We start from the raw sequence: 23812 nt of genomic DNA on the forward strand, positions 1-23812 counted from the left end.
GCTTACTCATATAACGTTGAAGCTAAATATTTTTGTTTTCCTTGGATTTCCATGTCATGAGAAAACTTGTAGAGGAGATCTTTGCAAGGGAAGACTTTGTCAACCATCTGCAACAACTGCTGGTAATGGCTATAGATGTTATTAGTTCAGTAACAATAACAACATTCTACAATCAATGGCATATCGTATATTAAGCTTTTGGAGTAATAGTACAAAATGAAAATATTTATAAGTTTCCGTTTATATCATTCTGCAAGGAAAATTTCTAAGTTTAAAACTATATACAATTATATATTGCAGTATAAAAGACATTGCATCAAGAGGAAGCAGATAAATTACATCTCATGCACGGCGTTTACTCAAACGCCATTGTTCCGATACACCATGAAGTGGTTGTATACGTTCTTGACGCTTTCGCTTGCTCATCTTTGTGGGATCTGCAGCTTTGAAAAATCTCGGAGCCAATTCAACTAACCATTTAGGGTCTATGGCAGTGACCTCACGCATATATTCCTTCGTTGTCATCACAAGCTCGTGGTAGATGATCCAGTCTGGCTGTCTATGGAACAAAGCTGAGCTTGGATGGATATATACAGACTGGTTCTCAACCAGGGTTCTGTAACCTTCCTGAGGGTCCTTTCTAGCAGCATGGAAAAAGAATCCTGCTGTGATAGCCTTCGTCACTTTGGTGAAGTTAGTTCCAGCACTCGCAACATCTAATTTGTACCTGGATTATAAATATTCATACAGCTGATTTAGAATGCAATTTCATATATAATTAAAGGATTATACATGAGACTATGGTCAACATAATATCTAAAACCGAAAAACTCAAGCATTAAATACACAGCAAAAATAAATGAATACTGAAACCGAAGCAAATAAGAAGTATTTATAAATTTATAAGAATATATCCTACCTATCCATGATAGTGAGAAGCTGTTTCCTGACATCCTGGACTCTTCTCAACGATCGAGATTGAACAAAGTTCTCAGAACACCACGGCCCTGAAAAGTTCTTAGCTTTCCAAGCCTCATAAACAGCAAGTAGAGTAAGATGGTCACCCTCTGGCTGGAAAAACTTTGCCCTCTTTTGATCTGCTTGGCCTTGCTTTTCCCTTGGCCTGTAAAAAATATTTCCGGTTTGAATCATGGCAATTATGGTCAAAATCTCATCACTGCATCCAAGATCCACACTGGCAAGTAGCATCTTGGACAACGGTGGATCCAAAGGAAATTCTGTCATTTTCCTCCCCAGTTTGGTTAACAGGCCTTCTTCATCCAATGCTCCAAGACTGTAAAGCTGCTCCATAGCAGAAACAAGCGCCTGAGGTGAAGGCGAATCCATAAAATCAAAGGACAATAGATCGTTTATCCCCATAGATTTCATATTAAGAGTAGTTGTTGCAAGATTTATCCTTTGAATCTCCGGAACTGTAGTGGGGGACATCTCATTCCTGTATGCACTTTCAGTGTAGAGACGATAACACTTCCCAGGTCCCGTACGCCCTGCACGTCCTGCTCTTTGTTTGGCTGATGCTTGTGAAATTGGAGTTATCACCAAAGAGTCAAGACCTTGCTTAGGGTTATAAACATTCTGCTTAGCAAATCCAGGATCAATTACATAACATATCCCATCAATAGTCAAAGAAGCCTCAGCAATGTTAGTAGCCACAACCACTTTCCTTTTCCCAGGTGGAGCAGGTTCAAATATCCTGTACTGCATTTCACTAGGAAGAGCACTATAAACCGGTAAAATGACAAGCTCTGGAACATTCTTACCTAATCCCTTCATTTTCTCAACAAGATCTTGGCAAGCAAAATCAATCTCTTCTTGACCAGTTAAGAAGAGAAGAATGTCTCCTTCAGGTTCAGTAAAGTGGACCTGCAGAACAGAGCGTAAAGATGCATCTAAGTAATCACTCTCAGGCTGCATAGCATAAACTATCTCCACAGGAAAAGTTCTACCAGGTATTGTAAAGATGTTACAGTTAAAGAAATACCCTGAAAACTTCTCGGCATCCAGAGTAGCAGACGTGACGATCAATCTTAATTCAGGCCTACGCTTCAGGAGCAGCTTCAGGAGTCCAAAAAGAACATCAGTATAAACAGTTCTTTCATGAGCCTCATCAAGCATAATAACAGAATACCGTGACAGAGTCTCATCCATTAACATTTCCCTAAGAAGCATACCATCTGTCATGTACTTGATGAGAGTATCCGGTCCAGTGCAATCCTCAAACCGAATCGCATAACCAACTTCCTCCCCCAATCCACAACCGAACTCTTCTGCAACCCGCTTTGCAACAGACACTGCAGCCGCCCTCCGGGGTTGAGTACATCCAATTTTCCCCTGTGTGGTGTACCCCGCTTCAGCAAGATACTGGGTAATCTGAGTAGTCTTCCCAGAACCAGTTTCTCCGATCACCACCAACACCTGATTATCATGCACAGCCTGAACCAATTCATTTTTTAATCTATAAATTGGCAAACTCCGCCTCTGTTCTGGAATAGAAAGCTTTGATTTTGGCCCAAAGGAAATGGATTTTCCGCTGTTCCTCTTCCACTCCGGCATGTCAAATGCAGATAAGCCAACACCCCTAAGCTCGTGAGCAAGGTGTCTTTCACCTTTCTCTGGCATAGGGTCTTCCCAAGCTCGATTGAGATCTTTTGGAATTGAATCAAATAGTGACCTATGCTGCTGTTCTCGCACTTCCCTTCGTTCCTTAGCAAGTGCAGACTGAAGCGCCGCGCTGCGGAGCAGAGAACCTTCTGGATTCTTGAAAATCTTGAGAGGAGACATGTCCATTGAGTGTTTGGTTTGCCCCTGCAAGAATGCAGGTGCATCATCGTTCAACTCAATCTCGAAATCTTCATCATCATCATCTACTTCTTGGCGTGGCAACCCATCTCCCTCCTCGTCCTTATATGGAGAACTCAAGTTTCCGGCGGCAGTGAACTGTTTTGCTTCCCCTTTTTCCGGAGAGGAGATTCTCTTGAGAGGTTTCAACGAAGAACCGCCACTATCCTCTTGTTTGGCTTTGGACTCTGTCTTAGCGGGTTCAAGAACTGCGCGAACAAGGGTGAAAAGCGTTCGGACAAGGTAATCAGGAAAATGGGCACCGTTTTCATTGAGTACGGCGTTGAAGTGGTGAAGGTTGTCGGATGAACGAGCCAAATGGATGATGAACTCGGCTAGGACCTTGTCGGCGGCGCCGGTGTGGGACTCCAACTCGACGCAGACCTTGGAGAGGAGCGACAAGTATTGAAGCGTGTCGAATCCATCGTTCGCAGCCATCCTCAGAATTGAGATTAGGGTTTGTGTGTGGTGTGAGATGAAAGCGTAGGCCACAAGAAATTGAGGGATCGTAGAAGAACCGTTACCTCCACAATCTCGCGCTTTCTACGCTATTTATATACAATTTGAATTTCAATAATTTAATATTCTTTTTTTATGTTTCAATTTTAAAGAATACATATTCCTTTCTTTACTTTTTTTAAAAAATAATAATAAACAACGCGTTTTTTATTAAGTAAAATGAGTTTTTTTTTTCTCTTTGAAATGAAACTACACGTTTTAAACATGTTTTCATTTCATATTAAGCTAAAACTATGTTTGACTTAGTCAACAAAAAAAAGTTATACTCTTCAACTCATTGCTCTTGCTCACCACAATTAAATTGTTAAAATGATGTTCAATAAAGTATTCTCGTATTTTTAACATTCAGATAGTTTGATAGATAAGTTACAGAAAACGAAAGTGCTGAGAAAAAAAAATTAAAAATATTATTAATTCTCACAATTTTCTTAACATTTAGATAATTTGCTCGACAGCTTATATACTATCTATTTTATATTTGATTAGATCTAATCAAACCGTGATATAATGTGCGTGATAGTATACCTTCTAATATAATTACTTAAATTTAAAAGATATGTAGTATATTTTAATTTCTTATATAATATTTGTTTTTAAAATTATATAAAAATAATATCTTTAATACTTCGGTTTTGAATTTGCCTGTTATTTCATTTTTAAACTGAAAAAATACATTCAAAGTTTAACTATAACATAGAAAACAAATTTAACGCAGAAGATTTTTTCATTTTAAATCGTTAAAAAAGAATATACAGAAAAGAAGATGGCAGGTATACATAATCAATGCTAAAAAAATGTTATAGCATATCTAATTACAATATAATATTTATAATTTTATTATCTTTAATATTATTCTTACAATTATTTAAATAGGTATTTGTTTATTTTAATTTACAAGTATATTTTTAGAAACATGTTTAGTATGTTATTTTAAAGGCAAATCTTTTAAACATTATATATATAGTTATATTATTGCATAATGCATATATAGTTTATATTAGTTTGCTTAGATATGTGGCCTTATGGAAATAATTTGCTACACAGTAAAAAATGTAAAGAAAAGAAAACTTTGATGTACAAGTTTGAATAATGTCAAATTTGATTCCAATACAATAATATTGACACATGTCATTTGTTCCCTATAGATTATTCTTCTTTTTTTCTTACCATGGACTCAAGTGATGCTGCTCCTGTATGTATACCATAGTTTATTTTCAATTCTTGTTTCTTTTGTTTCAGTCAGACAACACTCGTTTGAGCCATTCTTTTCTGGCCTCGACCAGCAAGTACTTCACAATCCTGCACAATTTGTTTAGCAACCCTCAGTGACACCAATGTCATGCATAACACAGTCAAGGCAACACAAGTTTTGAGGATAAAAGAAACTTAAAATGTAGACTTATTCAGCCAGCTGAATTAATGATAATTAAGACAAACAAAATCACTTAGGAAGCACATATTTATATATATATATATATATATATATATAGATAGATAGATAGATAGATAGATTATCACTTTCTTGCTAAATATTTGGTGAGTTACGCAGATAATTTTGTGATAGATTTTACCTGTACAATTGCTTGTGCACACAGCTTCCCTGAAAGAACAGCACCTTCCATTGAAGCTAAATATTTTTGTTTTGTGTAATCTCCAGCTAAGTAGAAACCTTCAATAGGAGATCTTTGTACCGGACGGCAAGGTTCACAATTTGGAACAGTTTTGTAAACAGACCTGAAACAATGTAGCAAGTTCCACTAGGATTCAGAACCCACTGAATGTAATGGCTATATAAATGTCTTTCCTAGTTCTATTAAGTAGAGAACTTCAAACTTAATTTAATTCTACAAAACCGAAAACCGATAAGATGAGATTTGTATCTATTTATATATTATGAATTTGATTTGTCTGTAGTAGATATGAAACTTCCAACAGGTTTAGTAACAACAAAAATGCTCCTAGTCCATGTTTACAAATGAAGAAAAAACAAATAATCCACCTCTGTGGATCCTCAGTCAAACCTTGGTGTTTTAACAACATGGTACTTGATAATCTTAGCTTTGCTTTGGTCGGCAGAAATTTCATCAGGAAAGAGTTTGGCAAGCTCAGACATTGTTGCTGCAATGATATCTTCATCACTACGTGAAATCCATTCTTCAGCTGGTGCAAAAACCAACTCTAACATAGACCGGTTTGGGTCATAATATTCCTGCATTACATCGTAAAACAGAGTCACCCAAACAACATTCCAACATTTAATGACAACCAGACAAACATGCAGAAGAAATTCAGCCTCAAACCTTCAAAAATAATCACATAAATATCTGAAAACAGAAATGATTTGAGTTGAGAGGGTTTACTGTTCATCCGGAAAGCACTATACTATCTCCAATTCACATAAGTGTCTTTACTTACATATTAATATTACTGTTAATATACAAAGGGCTGTGCTAACCCAGACCCCATGCAGGACACAACTTTTGCATGTGTTAGAGGAAACAAATCAGTGCAAACCAATGACATGAAAGAAGTGCTTACCTTGCAAGTTACAGACATGTCAGCATATACACTCAGAAGGGGACTTCTGCACGTAGAAAAACACAAAATATATGAAATGTGAGGTGATGAAAATACTTTATTTATTATCCAGAAATGCCATCAATAAATTCTTAAACAAACTCTCAACCAAGTTAAGCAAAGAATGAAAAAGAAAGGATCCCGTCCACAAATTTTTTATTCACTTTATCACCTTTTTTCTTCAGTAAGTTATAGCACTCTACCTGAATATAAGATTAGGTCAAATCATAAACCTCAATACATTGGAGAGAAGACATCTTATATACTATTTTCATACTACAATATTAAGTTCTGCTTCTGATTGTTATACGTGCCCAATTTCTCAATTTATCAAGCACAAAAATGGCTCGTATTATGCACTTGTGTATCAGTAAAACCGAGAGACATTAAATGAACAGTATTTCTAGACATTACTAGCGTTTCAAAGTGAGGGAGACCTGCTAAAGAGAAGGTGATCATATGTGTTCTTCAGTTTTCTGTCAAACCTGCAGACAGGATGCAATGCAGCATGTCACCACAACAGTGGAGCTTACTATATAAACAAACATCACAACAAATACTACAAATTAATTTTGATTTTGTTGACAACAAAATGAAATAATGGTGGCTGTAATAGTTTAATTTAAAATTAAGATGTGCATGGACATATTTTTTAACATCAAAAGGCATTACTTACCATATGTGAACATTTATGACTGGGACTCCAACTAATTTGTCCAATCTCTGGAAATATGGAATCCCCTTCCAGTTGTCAGGTAAAAGAAGCTTCAGAATATCCACTGTTTTCAAGAAAAAGAAATCCTCAAAAAATTGGGGAATGGAGATTAAAAATACCAGAAAAACAAATTGATCAATACAATGGGAAAATAAGAAGAATAAAAAACCTGGAGCTGCAAACACGTAAGCATCTCCCTCCATCACCTTCCCATTACTTAGTAAGAAGTTCTTCACTGTTCCATCATCATTTAGCTCAATTTTTTGAATGCGTGAACTGAGATGAACTTCGCCACCCAAGGACTGAATATGATCAACTATTGGCATACAAAGTCTTTCAGGGGGATTGCCATCCAAAAATGCCATCTTAGAACCATGTTTTTCCTATTGAAGATTTAATAATATAATATAACAATTAGTTGAAAGAGAAAAAACTATATCATAAGTTCCACAATAATGCTAGTAGAACAGTGCCTAGAAAAGGAAATGATCACACCTGAAGGAATCGGTTTAAAGCAATCAATATACATTGCATTGAAAGTTCATCAGGATTGATGAAGTTTAGTGCCTTCGACATTGCTATGAACACCTCATCGGTTACTCGATCAGGAACACCCTACCAAAAGGTGAAAACATTTTGTTATACTAAATTATTGGCAACACTGACCATGAGAAGGTTGCATTCAGTACTTGTGAAATCAACCTATGGTAGATGGAATCTATTTTAAAGCATTATCAAGTAATACAAACTAAAAATTATAACTATAGCTACAGATATCCTTTCTATGTTTCCCAGTAAAATAAATTACTGCAACTGCCAGCATTAAATTAAGAGGTAGATAAAAAATACAATATAGAAAGTTTGTTTATTCTTCCATTCTTGGAGCACAGGAGCCCCTTCACCACACTCTGGACCAAAATGACCAGTATTTCAATTCAGAGATACATGGCAAACCTGACAAAACTTCATCTATATCCCAGTAAGTCTCCAGGACATAAATTTTGTAATGGTAAATAAATTAACTACACTAATAAAGGCATGCAGACATAGACAATTCTCCTTATGTGGATGTAGGAAGAAAAAGAAAGTACTTTTTTTATCTTCCCTCTCCTATAAACAAATTTGTCTTATTTATTTCTCTCCTAAGTTTCCAGAAAGACTATGAGCATCAGTTTTAATTGATAAAACTAAGTTGGAGGGGAAAAAATTAATTTTGTAAAAAAAAGTAAAGTAATACCTCTCAATGGTAATGTTAGAAATAATCAAAGTGAAAATCTAATCATATCATCTATAATGAAGTGTTGGAATCCTTTAAAATAGACTATGGAGCAAGGACTTTTTTCTGCTTTGAAGGAGAGCGACAGAAACCGGGTATCTTAATAGAAAGAATAAGGGATTTATCCTCTCAATACAGTGTCCAACGTGCAGAACTTCGAGTGTATGCACCTCCCAAAGCCCAAGCCCCATTGACTCAAATAACAGAACTCTCTACCTCTCAAACCCTCTTATTTATAGACAATATGCCTTATTTCTTCAACGGTTCAACCAACTAACCTAACTAATGCCATTTCTGCCAGACACGTGACTAACTCCCAATGAGTATCTAACAATGCTCCTCTCCTAAAAGAAAATGAATAACTGTGGCAGCTACAAATAACTTTGAATCCTCTTCAGCCAAACACAAATGAGTTCCACCATAGAAAATAACTAATCTTAGAAAATGACTTCCCTTTACAGAATTCTTATTCTTCTCTTTGATTAGTCTGGACTTCATCCATGAATTTAAAAAAAAAAAGAATCTTAACCCCTTCTGATTTCTCTCATCCTGAACCCATTCCCTTTCCTCCTTTTGTAGGCCTTGGGCTACGAGTTTTTGGAGATAATCAACTTAAGTGGTTGGGGCCTGGTCCATTAGATAAAAAATAGACCAACTTTGTGTAATACAAATCCTACCCTTGTCTCAATCACCTCACCAGCAACATTTCTACTTTTGAGTTGGGAAATGACACCTACCTTAATCCTCATCCCTAATTCCAGCATAAGGGTTGCAACAGATACACACTTATACAAAATCTCAATTATAAATTCTACGTATGAATCATTAATTGATTCATTGTAAGTGCTGTAATGAAAACATCTCAGCACATTATTTCATACAAATATAAATATCTTAGTTTGAGTTTCAAATTGATAACTATGTATAGCATTAAGACAGTAACATGACATTCATCTGAGTTAACCAATCAAATTCTAATGATAAAAGGATTCATTATTGACATCATCATCAAGTCATTTGAAAGTTTATTCCTAAATAACCCAATTTCAGAATAGTCATAAGATGGTCAAGACTCCATCAACAGCAAACAAGACTATTCTCTGCAATTTTTAAGTCGAATTAGGTCATGACCGGGGTAATATACCCAAGTTACTTCAATCTATCAATCTACTGGTAAGCTTATACAACTGCTATACCTGTTTTATCATCCATTCTTTAACAGAAAGACCATCTTGAGCCTCAACATATGCCTGTCCACCAAGCATAGCTGGCAGAAGCCCAATTGCAAATTTGACTTTCTCTGGCCATGTCAGCATCTCATTGTTCTTTAATATAGCCCAGATTCCTGTTATCAGATTCATGGCATGCAACTTATAAATACTGGTTAAAATTTAGCACGTAAGGTACAATGAAACAAAATACTGGTAAACATTTAACAATCAGTTGTTTATCTTTAGAACAGAAAATATGTTCCTGTCCTGTAAACCAGACTGATGAAGAAAGAGATAGAGATAAGAGACCATAAGAATATACAAACCAAGCTAAATTGCTAGTTCTCTGTTTCGCTTTGCAGTTTTTAACGTACATAAAATGGAATCAATTTAACCCTTCTGGTTCCAATGATTATTGAATTCATTGACATATGTTCAAAATCAAAATTTGACCAGAAAATTGGGTTAAAGCCTCCAAGGAAACTAAAAATACTGGATTCTGGTTTTTGAGGCACTACCCATAGCATAGACAGGACAGTTGCTAGACAGTATTACAAATTTGGTAGTAGACAACTGCAAATTCTGCATGATAGGCTTCCCAAAGATAAACACATTCAATGTACTTTTTATAGCGACATTCAACTTCAGTTAGGTATATATAAAAATGCACATATAATAAGTCTTACATCTTACCATTTAACGGGGATGGAAGGATTTCGAGAAAATCAAATCGACTAAACTCTCCGGGCTTATTTGGCATAGCAAAAATCATGGAATGCTCCTTCCATTGTAACCGATCATTAATGCCAAGTTCGCCAAATAGGTTCTGCACATTAGGGTAAGCCCCAACTGCGGGAAAGGGGAAAAGGTTATGAAGAAAAGATAACTACAAAACAAGGATTCAAATAATTAAAACATGTTTATTGATCAAATAATATGATTTATTTTATAGTTCTAGAAATATTCCTGATCATCCAATTTTTTTACTTTTCTTCAAATTCTCTTTTATCAAATGGAAAAAAATTATAAATAAAGTCATGATATTATTAACTTCAAAGCAGAAATATTAAAGAAAGAGTTGAGGAAACGAATGCGTAGCAGAAATTGATGAACTTACAGAAAATGTGTAGACCTGTTTCATACCAGTCTCCATCCTCATCTTTCCAAGCAGCAATCTTAGAAAATGAATAATAGTATAAACACAACAAATTTATTATCTAATCAAACAGTACGCTAAAATGAGGAACAGAAGTCGTAAACAGTGACAATTTATTGACAAAGGGGTTAATTAGCAAGAAAACCTTTCCACCTAGAACGTCTCTAGCTTCCAGCAATATAGGCTTATGCCCAGCATCAGCCAAATACTTTGCAGTCGATAAACCAGCCAATCCTGCACTTATTTGAAAGATGCATCAGCCCACCAACGACAGAGAGATCAAAACTCATATCCAAAGATTACTTTACAGACAAGTTTATCTTTAAATATCAAACACGATATCGGGGTACCCCTTTAATTTGAAATTTCACTAAAAATTGAAGATGCTGTAATTCCGCAACTTTTTTTTACTTAAAGAAACGAAGATATGTGTGTACATCTATTTAATCACAAATGAAGGAATTCCTGATGCCTGTCCCAAGCAGGCTCCTAAGTTTAACACGTCAACATTAGAAGACAATGCATGAAATGAAAAGGGCATAACAGGTCCTAATCTGAAACACCCAGAAAAACTAAAGCAAGATAACCTACAAAATTTGGCAGCCAAAACACACTTTTCATGCATAAAACGAAATATGCAAGCATAGGCACAGCTTGCTTATTACCTGCACCGGCAATAACGACCTTCAACGGTTCTAGTGGACGCGGAGAAGCACGAAAGGTGGAAGACAAGTAAGCAGCTTCGACGAAATTAACGGTGTTTTCAAGCTCCGGTCGTGGATAATCGACGCAAACGACACGCAGAGGAGAGAAATGGTTCCTTTTAGGAGCACGAATTGTAGCGGGTCGCACATTAACGCCCATAGAGTCGCTCCCAGCAAACGACAACGAAATTTTGGCATCTGCAGAACCCAGCTTGGGATTGGATATGTGTCTGGCGCCAAGCAGGCCATTCAAGTTGGCAGCAGATATATATCCAGAAGCAGCCATTGGAGCAAAGAACCCCAAATTGATGAACAAAACAGAGCCTGAATTAAAAACATGCATGTTAAAAATTCTATAGCGGAATTGAAGCGTATGAAACTGTGGTTTGAAAGTTGAAGAAGTGAAAGGAGTGAGATTGAGTACCAAACGAAACTCGCAGTCTGAAGAGAGAGAGAGAGAGAGAGAGAGAGAGAGAGAGAGAGAAAGAGAGTAGTGGAGAGAGCACAGACGCAGCGCTTTGAAAGGGTGGGTGTTGTGTGGTGCGTTTTAAGAATAATTTTGCTGTCGTGAGCTGAGACTGAATGGAAAGTGGGAAAAACAAGGACAAAATCCAGATCATAAATGACAATAATACCCGTTACGTCTCTTCTTATTTATGTGTTACTTTGGCCAACACAACATAAAATATTCTGGTATTTGTTCCTGAGTTAGATAACATGAGTGTTCGGTTCTGCAACCCGAGATCAATGGAAAGATTCCTAGTCGGAAAGTGTTAAAACAGTTTCGATTAATTTTTTCCGTTTTTCAAATTTCATATATTGAGGATGTTGCAGTAAGTAATTTAAGATAAACCAGTATAAAGAAAAATTATATATATATATATATACCATTTTCGTATTTAATTTAAAATTTTATATTATCCGTATTTATATTTATATTAAGTCGTCAAGTAAAATCCAATCCACGAAATCATTTGATCTATGGACAGCATCGTTGTGGTAAAGGTCGTAATGCCAGAGGAATAATTACCGCAGGGCATAGAGGGGGAGGTCATAAGCGTCTATACCGTCAAATTGATTTTCGACGGAATGAAGAAAACATATATGGTAGAATCGTAACCATAGAATATGACCCTAATCGAAATGCATCCATTTGTCTCATACACTATGGGGATGGTGAGAAAAAATATATTTTACACCCCAGAGGGGCTATAATTGGAGATACCATTGTTTCTGGTACAGAAGTTCCTATAAAAATGGGAAATGCCCTACCTTTGAGTGCGGTTTGAACTATTGATTTACGTAATTGGAAGTAACCAACTAGGTTTACGGCGAAACCTAGAAATTGTTTCTAAAGTAATTTTCATCAACTGGCGCTACTGAAATGTAAACCTTTAGGGGGAATTCATCCAATTGCTTCCAGCTCTCAAAAAAATATCTAGAATCTTTTTCCCTACTGACCGCCGTATCTAAAAAATCTTGTTTTTTTGAACATGAAGAAATAAAGAAGCCATTGCAATTGCCGGAAATACTAGACCCAAACATTAGAATGTGTTAAAATAATACTCTGAAAGAATTTATTTGCCATCTCTAAACTTTAGTTTAAAATATTGTGTTCTTTTTCCACTTCTCCACAAGTGAATATGTTTTGAAAAAGAATAAGAAAATCAACATGCTAAAGAAACAGGACAAGAAATCGTGTTCGTGTGTAATTAAGACACTCATAAAAAAATATTAAAAATATAAGTGAATTTTGTGAATGTTTAACAAGTTCAATCATATATGAGAAAATAAAAAATTGTATTGTAAGAAAATAAAAAATTTAAAAATATAAATAAAATAAATCAACAGAAATACATTTTTATATTATCTGATTAAATATTATCAGTATTTTAGTAATTTAGATTAATATATATATATATATATAAAAGTTTATTCTTTTATCAATTTAAAAAGTTAAAGATATTCATACTTATAATTGTATTTATTAAAACAAATATTTCTCATCAAAATTTATTTGACTGCTTTTTTTTTCACTTCTGCCCAATTGAAGAAAAAGAAAACTGAAAAAGATAATAAATATTGTATCAGTAGAAGAAATAATGATGGAAACAAGGAGAAACTATTATACTTTAACAAGTGTTTAGGAAAGAGACAAAAAATAATAAATATGACAGGTAATATCAGTTACTCTTAATTTTAAGTCTTTTAATCAGGATAGTTCTATTTTAAAATCAATAATTAAACAAGTTCAGAATTAATTAATATCTCTTTATGTACATTAAAATTAAATTTAATTGAGTTTTTATTACGTGATAAATGTGAGAATTTTCAATTAATTTCATAATAAATTTTTATGGTTTATTAAGTTTTAAAAAAATTAAAAACTTTTTAATTGAGTATTTGATGTTATATTTTTTTTTGTTAATTAGGTGTGATTGATAGGAATTTTGAGACCTAATATGAAAATATTAACCTTTTCATGATAATGTAATTAAAGTCTTGCAAAGATGTAGAATAAACATAATCCATACATTACCTAATCTCTCTACACTCAGGTATACTGGTAAGGGATTCCAGTCATTACATTTAATCATAAGTTATGAAGATTAAAATACACGCCTATCCCCTCTCAGCAGATACAGTTACATAGTTTACGGCGGGCATATTGTGTACACTATCTCAAATTTTGTAACAAGCCTTCACTGAAAGTATTTGCCTACTATAAATATTTCAAGAACTCTGTACAAAAATACAAATTATTTCTTCAACAAAACCGTAACTCTAAAACACTAAAACATTCTTCAAACAACACTGTGTTGAAGAACTGGGCATTACTTAAAAATCTCGGAAACTCATTTTCGGATCCATGATTTTTCCACCCCCGCGTCCTCTGCCCCTTCCACCTTTTCTTGCTCCTCTACCTCTTCCTCTTGAGCTCATGTGCTTGAAACTTCTACCATGTTTCATTTCCACAAGGGAATGAAGCAACTCATCGCATAGAATGCAGCCTCGGTGCAAGGTTGCTCCGTCTTCCAGAGGAGTTGTTTTCTTGTTGAAGTCTACTTCTATGATTGAAGAGTCACATTCACCGCACCGCTCTTTAGTTGTGGAGATTCTGTGAGCGCCCTGTGCAAGAAAAACTAGGCAATTACACATATTACAACAAAGTTTCCATCTGGGAGCACTTATTGGGTCTAAGACAAGTGTTCCACTGCACTCTGGACAAGCACATACACCCTGGGAAACCAGAGAATTTGGGCAACTTGGATGAGGGCATAGGCTGCAGGGCATGCCGGATCCCTTGCCAATCTTGCCAGCACTACCAGTTTTAGCGGTATTGATGAGTGCTTCAATGCCTTCGAATGGGGGATTACTGTAGCAGTATGGGCATAGTGGGAATGATTTACCATCTGGACCAGGCATAGAGCAAATTAAAAGCTCAAAATTGTCTAAAGGACAAGACAATTCTTTGTACAGCTGCAGAAAAAGTTGAAGAAATGTGAATGAATGGCATTTGGCACACCTAGCAGCAAAATAGACTAAATGAAACAGTAAATATCCAATGGGCAGCACATGTATTATTAGGAGAATAACAATTTTTTGATTAGTTTCTTACAACTGCATTCTGTTTTGCCTTAATTTCTAGAACTGTATTCTGTATAATTGTTTTTTTTTTTCTTTCAGCTTGGATCTTGTATAAGCTACTGACTCTGTATTTGTGAAATATATCAATCGTTCTTGCAAAATAGTATTACCACGATTCCTTCTCAACTACTTTTAACTTTCCCAAGTATATTCACACTCAATCCGCTAGAGCAGAGTGTTTGACAAATATTACCCCAATCCCCTTCTTTCTTTTCTTTCTTATCTTTGTTCCGTTTCTCTGAGGGAGAGAAGCCCAAATAATAATGATGATTACAAGTTTAGACAAGTTAGGAAGGAACTTAATGGTGAGAAGGTACACTAAAAGTCCTCTTGCTCGCGATCTAATAAACAGTGAAGCCACTGTGCATGATAGCATACATAATGTATGTCCGTAGTAATCTTAAAAGGGATGTTTATACAGTCATCCTCCAATTATATAGATATGGTAGTTGTTAAATTAATGTAACCACTCCAAGTATGAAAGCTATAGCACATTCTGAAAATGAAACGGATATCTCTCAATAGTTTTCTGACAGAAATGACATTTTATGCCTGCATATCAGAGGTCTGAAACTCATAGGATTTGTTATATGATAATGTTTTGAAGGAAAAAGGCACAAATGGTTGAAAGGAAGTCAGCCCCAACAACAAATTAGCTTAGGACAAGAAAGTGGAAGGAAGAGGAGATAAATTGTAAACAGGGAAAGATAGGAAGACTTTACTCTTCCGAATAAGGATGTGGAGAAATGTTAAAAAGGCTGCTTAATACAATCACACAAAATACTCTAGAAACGAATTCACAGTAATATTAATTTACCAAAATTCAACAGTTTGTCATGAGTTGATATTATTAGACAGGCTATATAATACTACCTTGATGTTTCCCTTCTGTGGGAGATAATAAACCTCCTCACATGTACCACAATACAATCGTGGAGGCTGAGAAGAAATGTACTTCATATATCTCAAGCATTTACCACATTTACTCAGAATACGCCCTGAATCAGTAAGAGTAGAAAACTGTGCTTCAAATAATGCATCCATATCTTCAATCTGACCAAGATAGAGCAACAGAATTAGTATAACAATGTAACCTACATCCATGTGCAACTTAGTAGCAAATGTCACGGGGACTCTTTATGGACAATATTTGAAAGGAAAGAATATAGCGACATGGAATATTTCTTCTCACGGATACATATGGAATAAATCAAGTATGCATCAACTCATGAATGCATTCAAAGGAGAAGTCCAAAACCTCATAGCCTTACAAAAGCATATGTTATTAATAAAAGGTTTGACAAACAACAGTAAGCATACATTGTAAAACCAAAGCAAAAGATGTAATGAACCAAGGGAAATACAGGATAAACTGACCTGACCAAATTAGAAAGAAAAAAAGAGTAAATTTTTACCCAAACAAGTTCAAAACAACATGATCTTCAGGTTAAGGTTGGAGAAAGGAGAATAAACAGAAACTATTTAGTATAAACAAATAAGTCTAATGTGTTGTGAAAATTGAAAAAACAATTGTACACAACCATATTATCACCAACACAAGAAGAAGCACTAAACCAAAATTAGCCAACCTTTTTGACGAAGTAACTAAACTTCTGCGTGAACTGTTGGATTACATGCTGCACCACATGTCGATGATCTACCTGACCCTTGGCAATAAGAGTAATTTGTTGCTCAATGAAGCTACGAATATCAGGCAGGCAGAGATCTGGATCTATAGTTTGATAACCTCTTACTAATGTAATGCCTAATGGGGTTGGGACAAGCTTTCTGCCTGCTTGTACCTGCAATTTGACTAGATGAATATCCACACAATGATGATTCTATATAGGCTACATGTCTATATCCATTACCTGCACATAATTCCGTTCACATATGTTGTTAATATGTACAGGAATTGAAGCATCTGTTCCTATTCCATTCTTCTCCATCAGGGATATCAGCTCACTTTCAGTTAGGTAATCTGGAGCACTGGTACTCCCCTGTAGAACTTGTGGGGTTAGATATCCGTAAAATATACAGAACTCTAATGCAAAATGGCTTTCAACATTTTTCTTCTTCCCAGAAATGGATATATGATTCAACTATCTATTTGAATATAAAACTGAACAGTTCCCTTTATGGCCGTACACCATCACCAAAAAAGACAACAAAAAAGACTAGAAATGGCTAGAAGTTAGGATCAAATCTAAAATAATGCATACAGAATCTCAATGAGTCAGGAGGCACCACAGTTACCTCATAGAGCTCCAACTTTGATACTTCTATTTTCTGGCCTTTTACAAATGATGGAATATTTTTATCATTTAAGGCCAACCAAGGCATTATAGAAGTAAATCCTTTGGTGACAACATGCTGCCCTGTACAATGAAAGGACTCTCCACCAATGGAAAACTCAACCTTTTTCCTGGAATGATGACAATAATGAAAGGAAAAACTAAATGTTTATCAAGTCCATTTTGCAAGGGCATGTGAATATTTGCAATAGTTTAGGCAAAGATTGAGTAAAGAAGAAAGAAGCAGAAATCTGATGCCAATATATTCTGTAAACATTATATTATTATGATTATGAAAACAACATGGGGGAAGCCACATCCTGAATATTCTACCACGTGCACTTTGATACAGTTGGACAATAAGAAATTGGAAGAGAGAAAATTCTAATAGGTTGCAGAGTCTATCTATTTATGAATTTATGAAGAAATATTACCCTGGTTTAGTACATTGTTATAAAACGTTTGACATTTATACCCAGTCTGCAGTATTGCTAAAATTATCAAAATGTTTAATTATCCAAATAGATCCACAACAAACATAAATTAACAAGATTTCCTCAGATAAAACAATCCAAACAAAAGGCACAGGACAACTGTGGAAACACTAGAATGATGTCAAAACCATAAGGCGACGATCAAGAAACGTAGAAACAGTATAACTTTTTACCTTATATACTTGCAGTCTGGAGAAACTGTACCTATGAAGTGTTGACAAATATATTGGTACAGCTTCCAAGCATCATTGCCCAGCATATCTTCTGCTGCTGATCTCATTGGGGTAATGGGAGGATGGTCACCTGCATCTGTTCCTTGACGAGGTTTTTGATAACCAGTGGTAAGTAGCCCGTGTACATAATTACCCCATGTTGGATTATTTGTTTGTGCAGAGAGCACACCACGAAAGTCAAACGAAGGAGGGTATGCTGTGCTTTCTGTGCGTGGATAACTTGAGAAACAATGTGCAGAAATCAATCAAACATTAGTACATCCTACAAATTAAGAAAATATAACATTATTAATATTGAAGACCAGGAGATTGTGAGAAAACCTGATGAAACCTTGAGTATACAACCGTTCAGCTAGTTGCATAGCCATCTGAGGGCCAAATCCTAGAGCACTTGAAGCAACCTGAAAAGAACATTGTACCCAAGTTATTTTGCACTAACTCAAGAAATAAACACTGAATTCGAAATGAAATATAGAAATAGTCTGATTTTTACAGCCGATTTGAGAACAAACATTAAAAGAGCTCCACAGAATAAAGCATCATTACATAATAGTGAAATTTTGCATCTGATATATAGAAAGAAAATTCAAATATATCCATTATTTATAGTTTAAAAATGTTATTTTTTGCATGTGATTGTTAACCTTTAGAAGGTTCACTGTGTTTAGACCAACAGGACGACTTTTGGTTTCCTGTTTTTCTGATATTTCAGTAACTTCCAAAAGTCCATCTTCAGAAACAAGCTTTTGAAACATCATAGCAACCTGAAATGGAATAAAAGTGTCTAAAGGATGTCCTTCATCTGTTGGTTTGAGACAAAGAAAGAACACAAATATAAAGGAATAGAATTGTTCACATTTATGTCAAATAATCTGCCACGATGCCATTCTAGCTGAATTTCATAGCCATTTTGAATTATGTAAGGGTGCAAACTCCAAAACTTTTCTGGCTTGAAAGTGTTTATTTGTAAATATCGCTGCACACAAAATCCTAAGGTTGGAGTCTGACATGGACCATAGCTGAAATAGGCAGCAATTACCCCAATCAATAACTTCATCAAAGTTTAAACAAATAATGTTCAGATGCAAGTAGATCTAGAGAAGATATTGCAGCTTGCATTTCTAGGAGGCAATGCATGTCAAGCCTAGGAACCTAACCAATCTCAAGTCTGGAATGCATAAAAGAACAAGAATAGCATAACAAAACAAAACAAAACACACCAAAGACATAATAATAACATAGTCATTAATTTATTACAAAGGGATTAATTGCTACTTGAATAAAAAAAAATGAAAGAGAATTAAACTAGTATCACATTACATTACTAATTGTTCCAACAGCTTCAGCTACAAGAAAATGGATTCATGATATAGACCAAGCTGATCTTGAAATCAACAGTATCATTGCAAGAAGAATAGTAAGTTGATCGGTCTCTTTCTTTTGGGATTTGCAGAAACAGAATGAGGCTTTAAGCATTTTGAACTTAAGACATTATTAGCAGCCTTGTGTGGTTTAGAGGTCTCAACTGTCTGACCTTTCTCTGGCAATTAACAAGCCAAAAACTAAGTAAACCCTCACTGCAATCAACATCAAGTAGCTAATTTTTTTATTTTTGACACAATTCCTGTGGCAAGGTTCAGTTGAAGCACTATAATGCAAATCTCTATTCAGCTGTTGCTACTCTGGGATATGCACAAGTTACATATTCTGTTTTCAAATAATTCTAAATAGAAAGATATGACTATGATTCTTCTTCATCATCATTATCGTCAACAACAACAAAGTTTTATCTCATTAGGTGAGAGAGATTGACTGCATGGATCACATAATATCATTCAACACGGTTAAAAATCAAAGGCCGTCATTCTTTACAAATGAAATATAACAAATATGGCAAAACAGAGAAAATACAATAAAAAAATAAATAATGAAATACAGAGAAGAAAACTAACGAGATGACCCTGGAGTCTAGGTTCCCATATTTTCCCTGGAAATAACTCGTTTGAAATCGAGTGAACGCAACTCCAACTTTCAAATCTATCTCCTGCCTAGCATCTACAGCCATCGCCTCATCTTTATTTGGTCTGACAAGGTTGTCTAAGGCCTTCACAACATCTTTCTCAGTAACAGAAGAGAACCGTGCACGGTAAGTGTCATTTGTTTTGAAACCAGTACACTGTATAACTGCAACAACATTCAATATTTTATATGGTTCAAAATATGATTTGAAATTTTGGAGTTGATTAACTCATTCCAAAAAATACTGAATTTGAAAGCATAATCTGCACAAAAACAAGATGCTCCATTATAACACAAGGCAATATTATATGTTCATTGCAAATGGCAAAGGAAAATTTTGAAATGTAGGGAAGGCCAACCTTTGGTGGTGTAACCGATACACATAAAGCACGAAAAACAAAATAGAAAATATTAAGTCTCCTTAATATAAACAACTTGAAATATTGCACAGAAGGCCACTCTTAGCTGGCAATTTCTTCATAGTACCTTAAGGAGAAAGTAAAACAAAGAAAGGATAAAAAATTAGATGCAAATACTAAGCTGCCAGTATTAAACAAACCTATAGAATATTATTGACTAATAGTCTTTCTAAGGGACAGAGATTGGGCTGAAGAGTTTTGTTCATCCTAAAACAAGGGTACTGTGGCAGCCTTTTTTTACATTTTAATATTCAATTTATTCTTTCTGCACGAGCTACCTTAGACAACTACAAGTCGATTTGTTCTAAGAGCTAGTTTTTTTTTTCAATAACAATAAAAACTCACATCTACTAACTTTGCATTGCAATAACATAGCATAGACTGGTTATAATCATCAAATATCAAAAAATAAAGAAGAATAACAAGGGTAGTGACATATATGTTAAAATGAAATATTATACAGTTACCCTCAAAACATATATTTTCTCCCTCACGATCACAATCTAACCATAATACCAAATAACGACATCCACGAGCTTCTTGACTTAAATGTCTACAAATATGTGCCTGAATGAAAAAAAAATGTGTCAGTAACTGCAGGAAATCATCACAAATAAGTCAACTATAGATGAGAAATTGCCATGTGCTATGACTCGATTTGTAAGAAGTTTGTAGGCTTCAATGGAATTAACACTCTTCAAAATGTATAGAATGAAATGAAGGCAAAAAAAAAACAGCTCAACTCATTTCAATATAATCAGGCCTTTACAACACCCTGTGAAAAGCATTTAAAACACTATCATGTCTCACACCACTGACATAGAAACTGCTAGAATAAATAAACATGATAGCTTAAACGAAATTATAAAATGAACACTTATCACCCTTGATAAGAGTCAAGATCAAGTGAAACTTTGAAATGATACCAGACCTTCTTTGATCAAGCAATCTACACCCAACAGCTTAGTTAAAACTCAACAAAACTGTGAAAAGTGTGTGCACTGCCCATTTTTGAAGGCCACTATATTCACTTAATAGGATATTTAGGAGTTAAAGCAACTCTTGGCTTCATTTTTTTTTTCAAAGCTTCTACAACTTTGCATCTAAAAGGAATGTGTCTAAAAGTTTATGAACTGAGTTAACTTTTCTCCAGCAAGCTGAGGCACACAAAATGACCTTCCACACCCTTACCTCTATCCCTTTCCAATGACTTATGAAAACCTATTAATGATACATGTTACAAATACGTAATTATTTGTGATAGAAAGTTATATTTATTTGCCATTGAAAAAAAAAATCCCTTGTATGCCTAGACCTGCAGCCCTTTTGCAGTATTCAAAGCTAGAAGAACTCAAAAACACATGAAAACTAAAAAAAAAAGTTCCAGAACATTTCCCCCTAGTGAATTTCTAAGCACATTTAGAAAACCGTCATCAATCTTTAGGAAATGTATATAGACAGATAGATCACTACCAAAAATTTAATGTTATTGTCTCCTCTAACTTCATACCAACTGTGAGCATACAAAGCATCATGAAATTGGGTTTCAGTTTCAGTTAGGAAAACAAACACAAAGTAATCTATCTTGCTACCAATTACTCCAGATAATGTATAAATGATTTTATGAGAAGACATAGAAGAGCCAGTGCAACAACTGAGCCTCTTCTACTGTGATTTGTGAATCATGTCCACCGACAAACCACAGATCTGACAGAAAAGCAGGAAATAATACTAGGAAATATATTTAAAGGAGTACCTTTGGGTTTGACTCATTCTTTATAACCTGAGCCTGAAAAAGATCTAACGGATCTGTGGCTGTCCAATCTTGATATTTAGCAGGAAAATCTACACTAGATTATCAACAAAATATAGAAAACCCAGAGTGAATACTCAAAACACTCAGGATTTAAGACATGTGTATCGTGCAGTGAGACCAAATAGCAAAGTTTGCATCATAAACTGTTCCAACCTTCAAAAAATTAGTAGAAAACAAGACACTTGCTACACTTTCAATGACAATGAAATTAAACCACGACCTAGATAGAGGTTCATGTCAAACAACTCCAGTGATTTAATCATATATTATGCACTATCCTTTCGTTCCTTTGATCATATGGAAGCTGTGGAACAGCATCGTAATATAGAATTTCTTGCTTTGCGTGCCACTCACTGAGTTTCAACAGTATTCCTTAACACTTAATCTAACACAACTTCCATTTCAAAGCGATACATGACAAATGGAGTGCAAATGCCCCATAATATTTCAAAAGATATACAAAATAAAAAATAAAAGCAAATGAAAATCTTTATAAGTGATCTCCTCGAAAAAAGATAAGAAAAATACCTGAATACGTGTCCAATAACTGATGTTACTTTAAAATATGCAGGCGATCCAAGAAACTTCCCGTCAAATTCATGAACTTCCGTACTTCCCCTCCTCGTAAACATCTGCTTACATGATGTGCTTCAAAAAGTTTAATGTTTACGTACACAGCTAATATTTATACTCAGTGCAAAATATTTACACTGAAAATCAGTCACATTCACATATCATCTCAAGTATGTGTAATTATTATAAAAGTTAACAAACCTATCACTGTGTTCTAATTAAATTATAAAAGTAAAAACAAATATCATACATGGCAATATGTGATTGAACAACAGTGTAAAAATCTGCAGTGAATTCTAATTAAATAATAATAGTAATATGAGACTCGGTTGCATTGAGGAAACATCTGTATAGGATTTGAATTGAGGAAACATATATAGGTTTTGAAGTAAAACAGTGTGTATACGAAATGCGAAAACGAGTACCTGAGCGCGAGATAGAACAGAAGCAATAGAGAGAGCGATGCTCGGCTTCTCTGCGACCTGAAAGGAAAATCACAAAACAAAAGGTCACAACAACCACAACAAGCAAGAACACCACATGGAAACAATATCCATGAGAGGACTGAATTTATCTGACCATCAGAACTTTCGGAATGGGAGGCGCCATGCTTCTATTCAACTTCTCTCTGCTTCAGCTGCGCGAAGAGAGAGTGAACAACAAAAAAGTAGTATCGTTTTTCAAACGGGATTGGAAATCTGTGCCTCGCACGCTATAAAATAATTTTAAATAATACACATTAATAAAGCTAAGTCAAAATAATTTAAAATATAAAATACTTTTTATTATACTGTATACTTTTTAAAATATAATTAATTCAAATGTTATGATAAAATAAATTTAACGAAATACCTAATACAGTATTATCTAAAAATTCAATATCAGAATATACATCTTTTACGCTTAGCCTATGTATCTTTAGAACTTTTTACTTCGTTTGTTATGATCGTTTGAATTTCTCTCAAATAAATCTGAATATATTATTATAACTTTTAATTTCGATTATAGAACTTTTACATAAAGGTTTAAGAAAATTGTAATTGGTACCAATAATTCACAAACGCAATTTTTCTATGATTTTAACTTTTGGGAAAATAATCATAGCGTTTCTTTTTTATGAACCGGTTCATTCAAATTTAAAAATTTAAATTTATTTGAAAAATGTGTCCTTAATAAAAGAATTGTCGTGGATGATTTTCAAAACAACGTAGGCTATTCGTGATATGATCATAGTTATATAGTTTTCTTTTATGAAAAATATTTAATTGCGAGAATAAGAAGATTATTGAAATTCTGTAA

At 34.6% G+C, this 23812-nt stretch overlaps 3 protein-coding genes across 5 annotated transcripts; all 3 read right to left on the reverse strand.

Moving 5' to 3' along the window:
* Positions 1–66: 66 nt before the first annotated feature.
* Positions 67–3372, reverse strand: LOC108318957 (probable pre-mRNA-splicing factor ATP-dependent RNA helicase DEAH5). The gene is made up of 3 exons (XM_052873063.1): positions 2557–3372; positions 920–2457; positions 67–727 (listed from the first exon to the last, which is right to left on the reverse strand). The coding sequence occupies exons 1-3, from the start codon at positions 3295–3297 to the stop codon at positions 343–345; spliced, it is 2664 nt and encodes an 887-aa protein (XP_052729023.1). The 5' UTR covers positions 3298–3372; the 3' UTR covers positions 67–342.
* Positions 3373–4429: 1057 nt separating this feature from the next.
* Positions 4430–11652, reverse strand: LOC108318944 (15-cis-phytoene desaturase, chloroplastic/chromoplastic). Its single transcript, XM_017549936.2, has 14 exons — positions 11442–11652; positions 10979–11341; positions 10459–10547; positions 10275–10332; positions 9851–10006; positions 9143–9291; positions 7166–7285; positions 6840–7053; positions 6632–6734; positions 6393–6440; positions 5917–5962; positions 5400–5587; positions 4950–5112; positions 4430–4677 (listed from the first exon to the last, which is right to left on the reverse strand). The coding sequence occupies exons 1-14, from the start codon at positions 11635–11637 to the stop codon at positions 4618–4620; spliced, it is 1953 nt and encodes a 650-aa protein (XP_017405425.1). The 5' UTR covers positions 11638–11652; the 3' UTR covers positions 4430–4617.
* A 1878-nt stretch (positions 11653–13530) lies between these two features.
* Positions 13531–23208, reverse strand: LOC108319036 (DNA topoisomerase 3-beta). Of its 3 annotated transcripts, XM_017550046.2 has the most exons (15): positions 23093–23208; positions 22939–22995; positions 22469–22572; positions 21881–21974; positions 20592–20691; positions 19639–19870; positions 18543–18705; positions 18331–18450; positions 18008–18087; positions 17627–17905; positions 16922–17090; positions 16537–16665; positions 16255–16467; positions 15539–15718; positions 13531–14497 (listed from the first exon to the last, which is right to left on the reverse strand). In XM_017550046.2, exons 1-15 carry the CDS (start codon positions 23120–23122, stop codon positions 13856–13858), a joined length of 2592 nt encoding a protein of 863 aa, XP_017405535.1. In that variant the 5' UTR covers positions 23123–23208; the 3' UTR covers positions 13531–13855. The 3 variants fall into 3 exon arrangements, with proteins under 3 accessions (XP_017405535.1, XP_017405536.1, XP_052729024.1); XM_017550047.2 differs by lacking the exon at positions 23093–23208 and having other exon boundaries at positions 22469–22588; positions 22939–22981; XM_052873064.1 differs by lacking the exons at positions 21881–21974; positions 22939–22995; positions 23093–23208.
* Between the last annotated feature and the right edge of the window lie 604 nt (positions 23209–23812).

Source organism: Vigna angularis, chromosome 2 (genome assembly GCF_016808095.1).
Source record: "Vigna angularis cultivar LongXiaoDou No.4 chromosome 2, ASM1680809v1, whole genome shotgun sequence".
Lineage (NCBI taxonomy): Eukaryota > Viridiplantae > Streptophyta > Magnoliopsida > Fabales > Fabaceae > Vigna > Vigna angularis.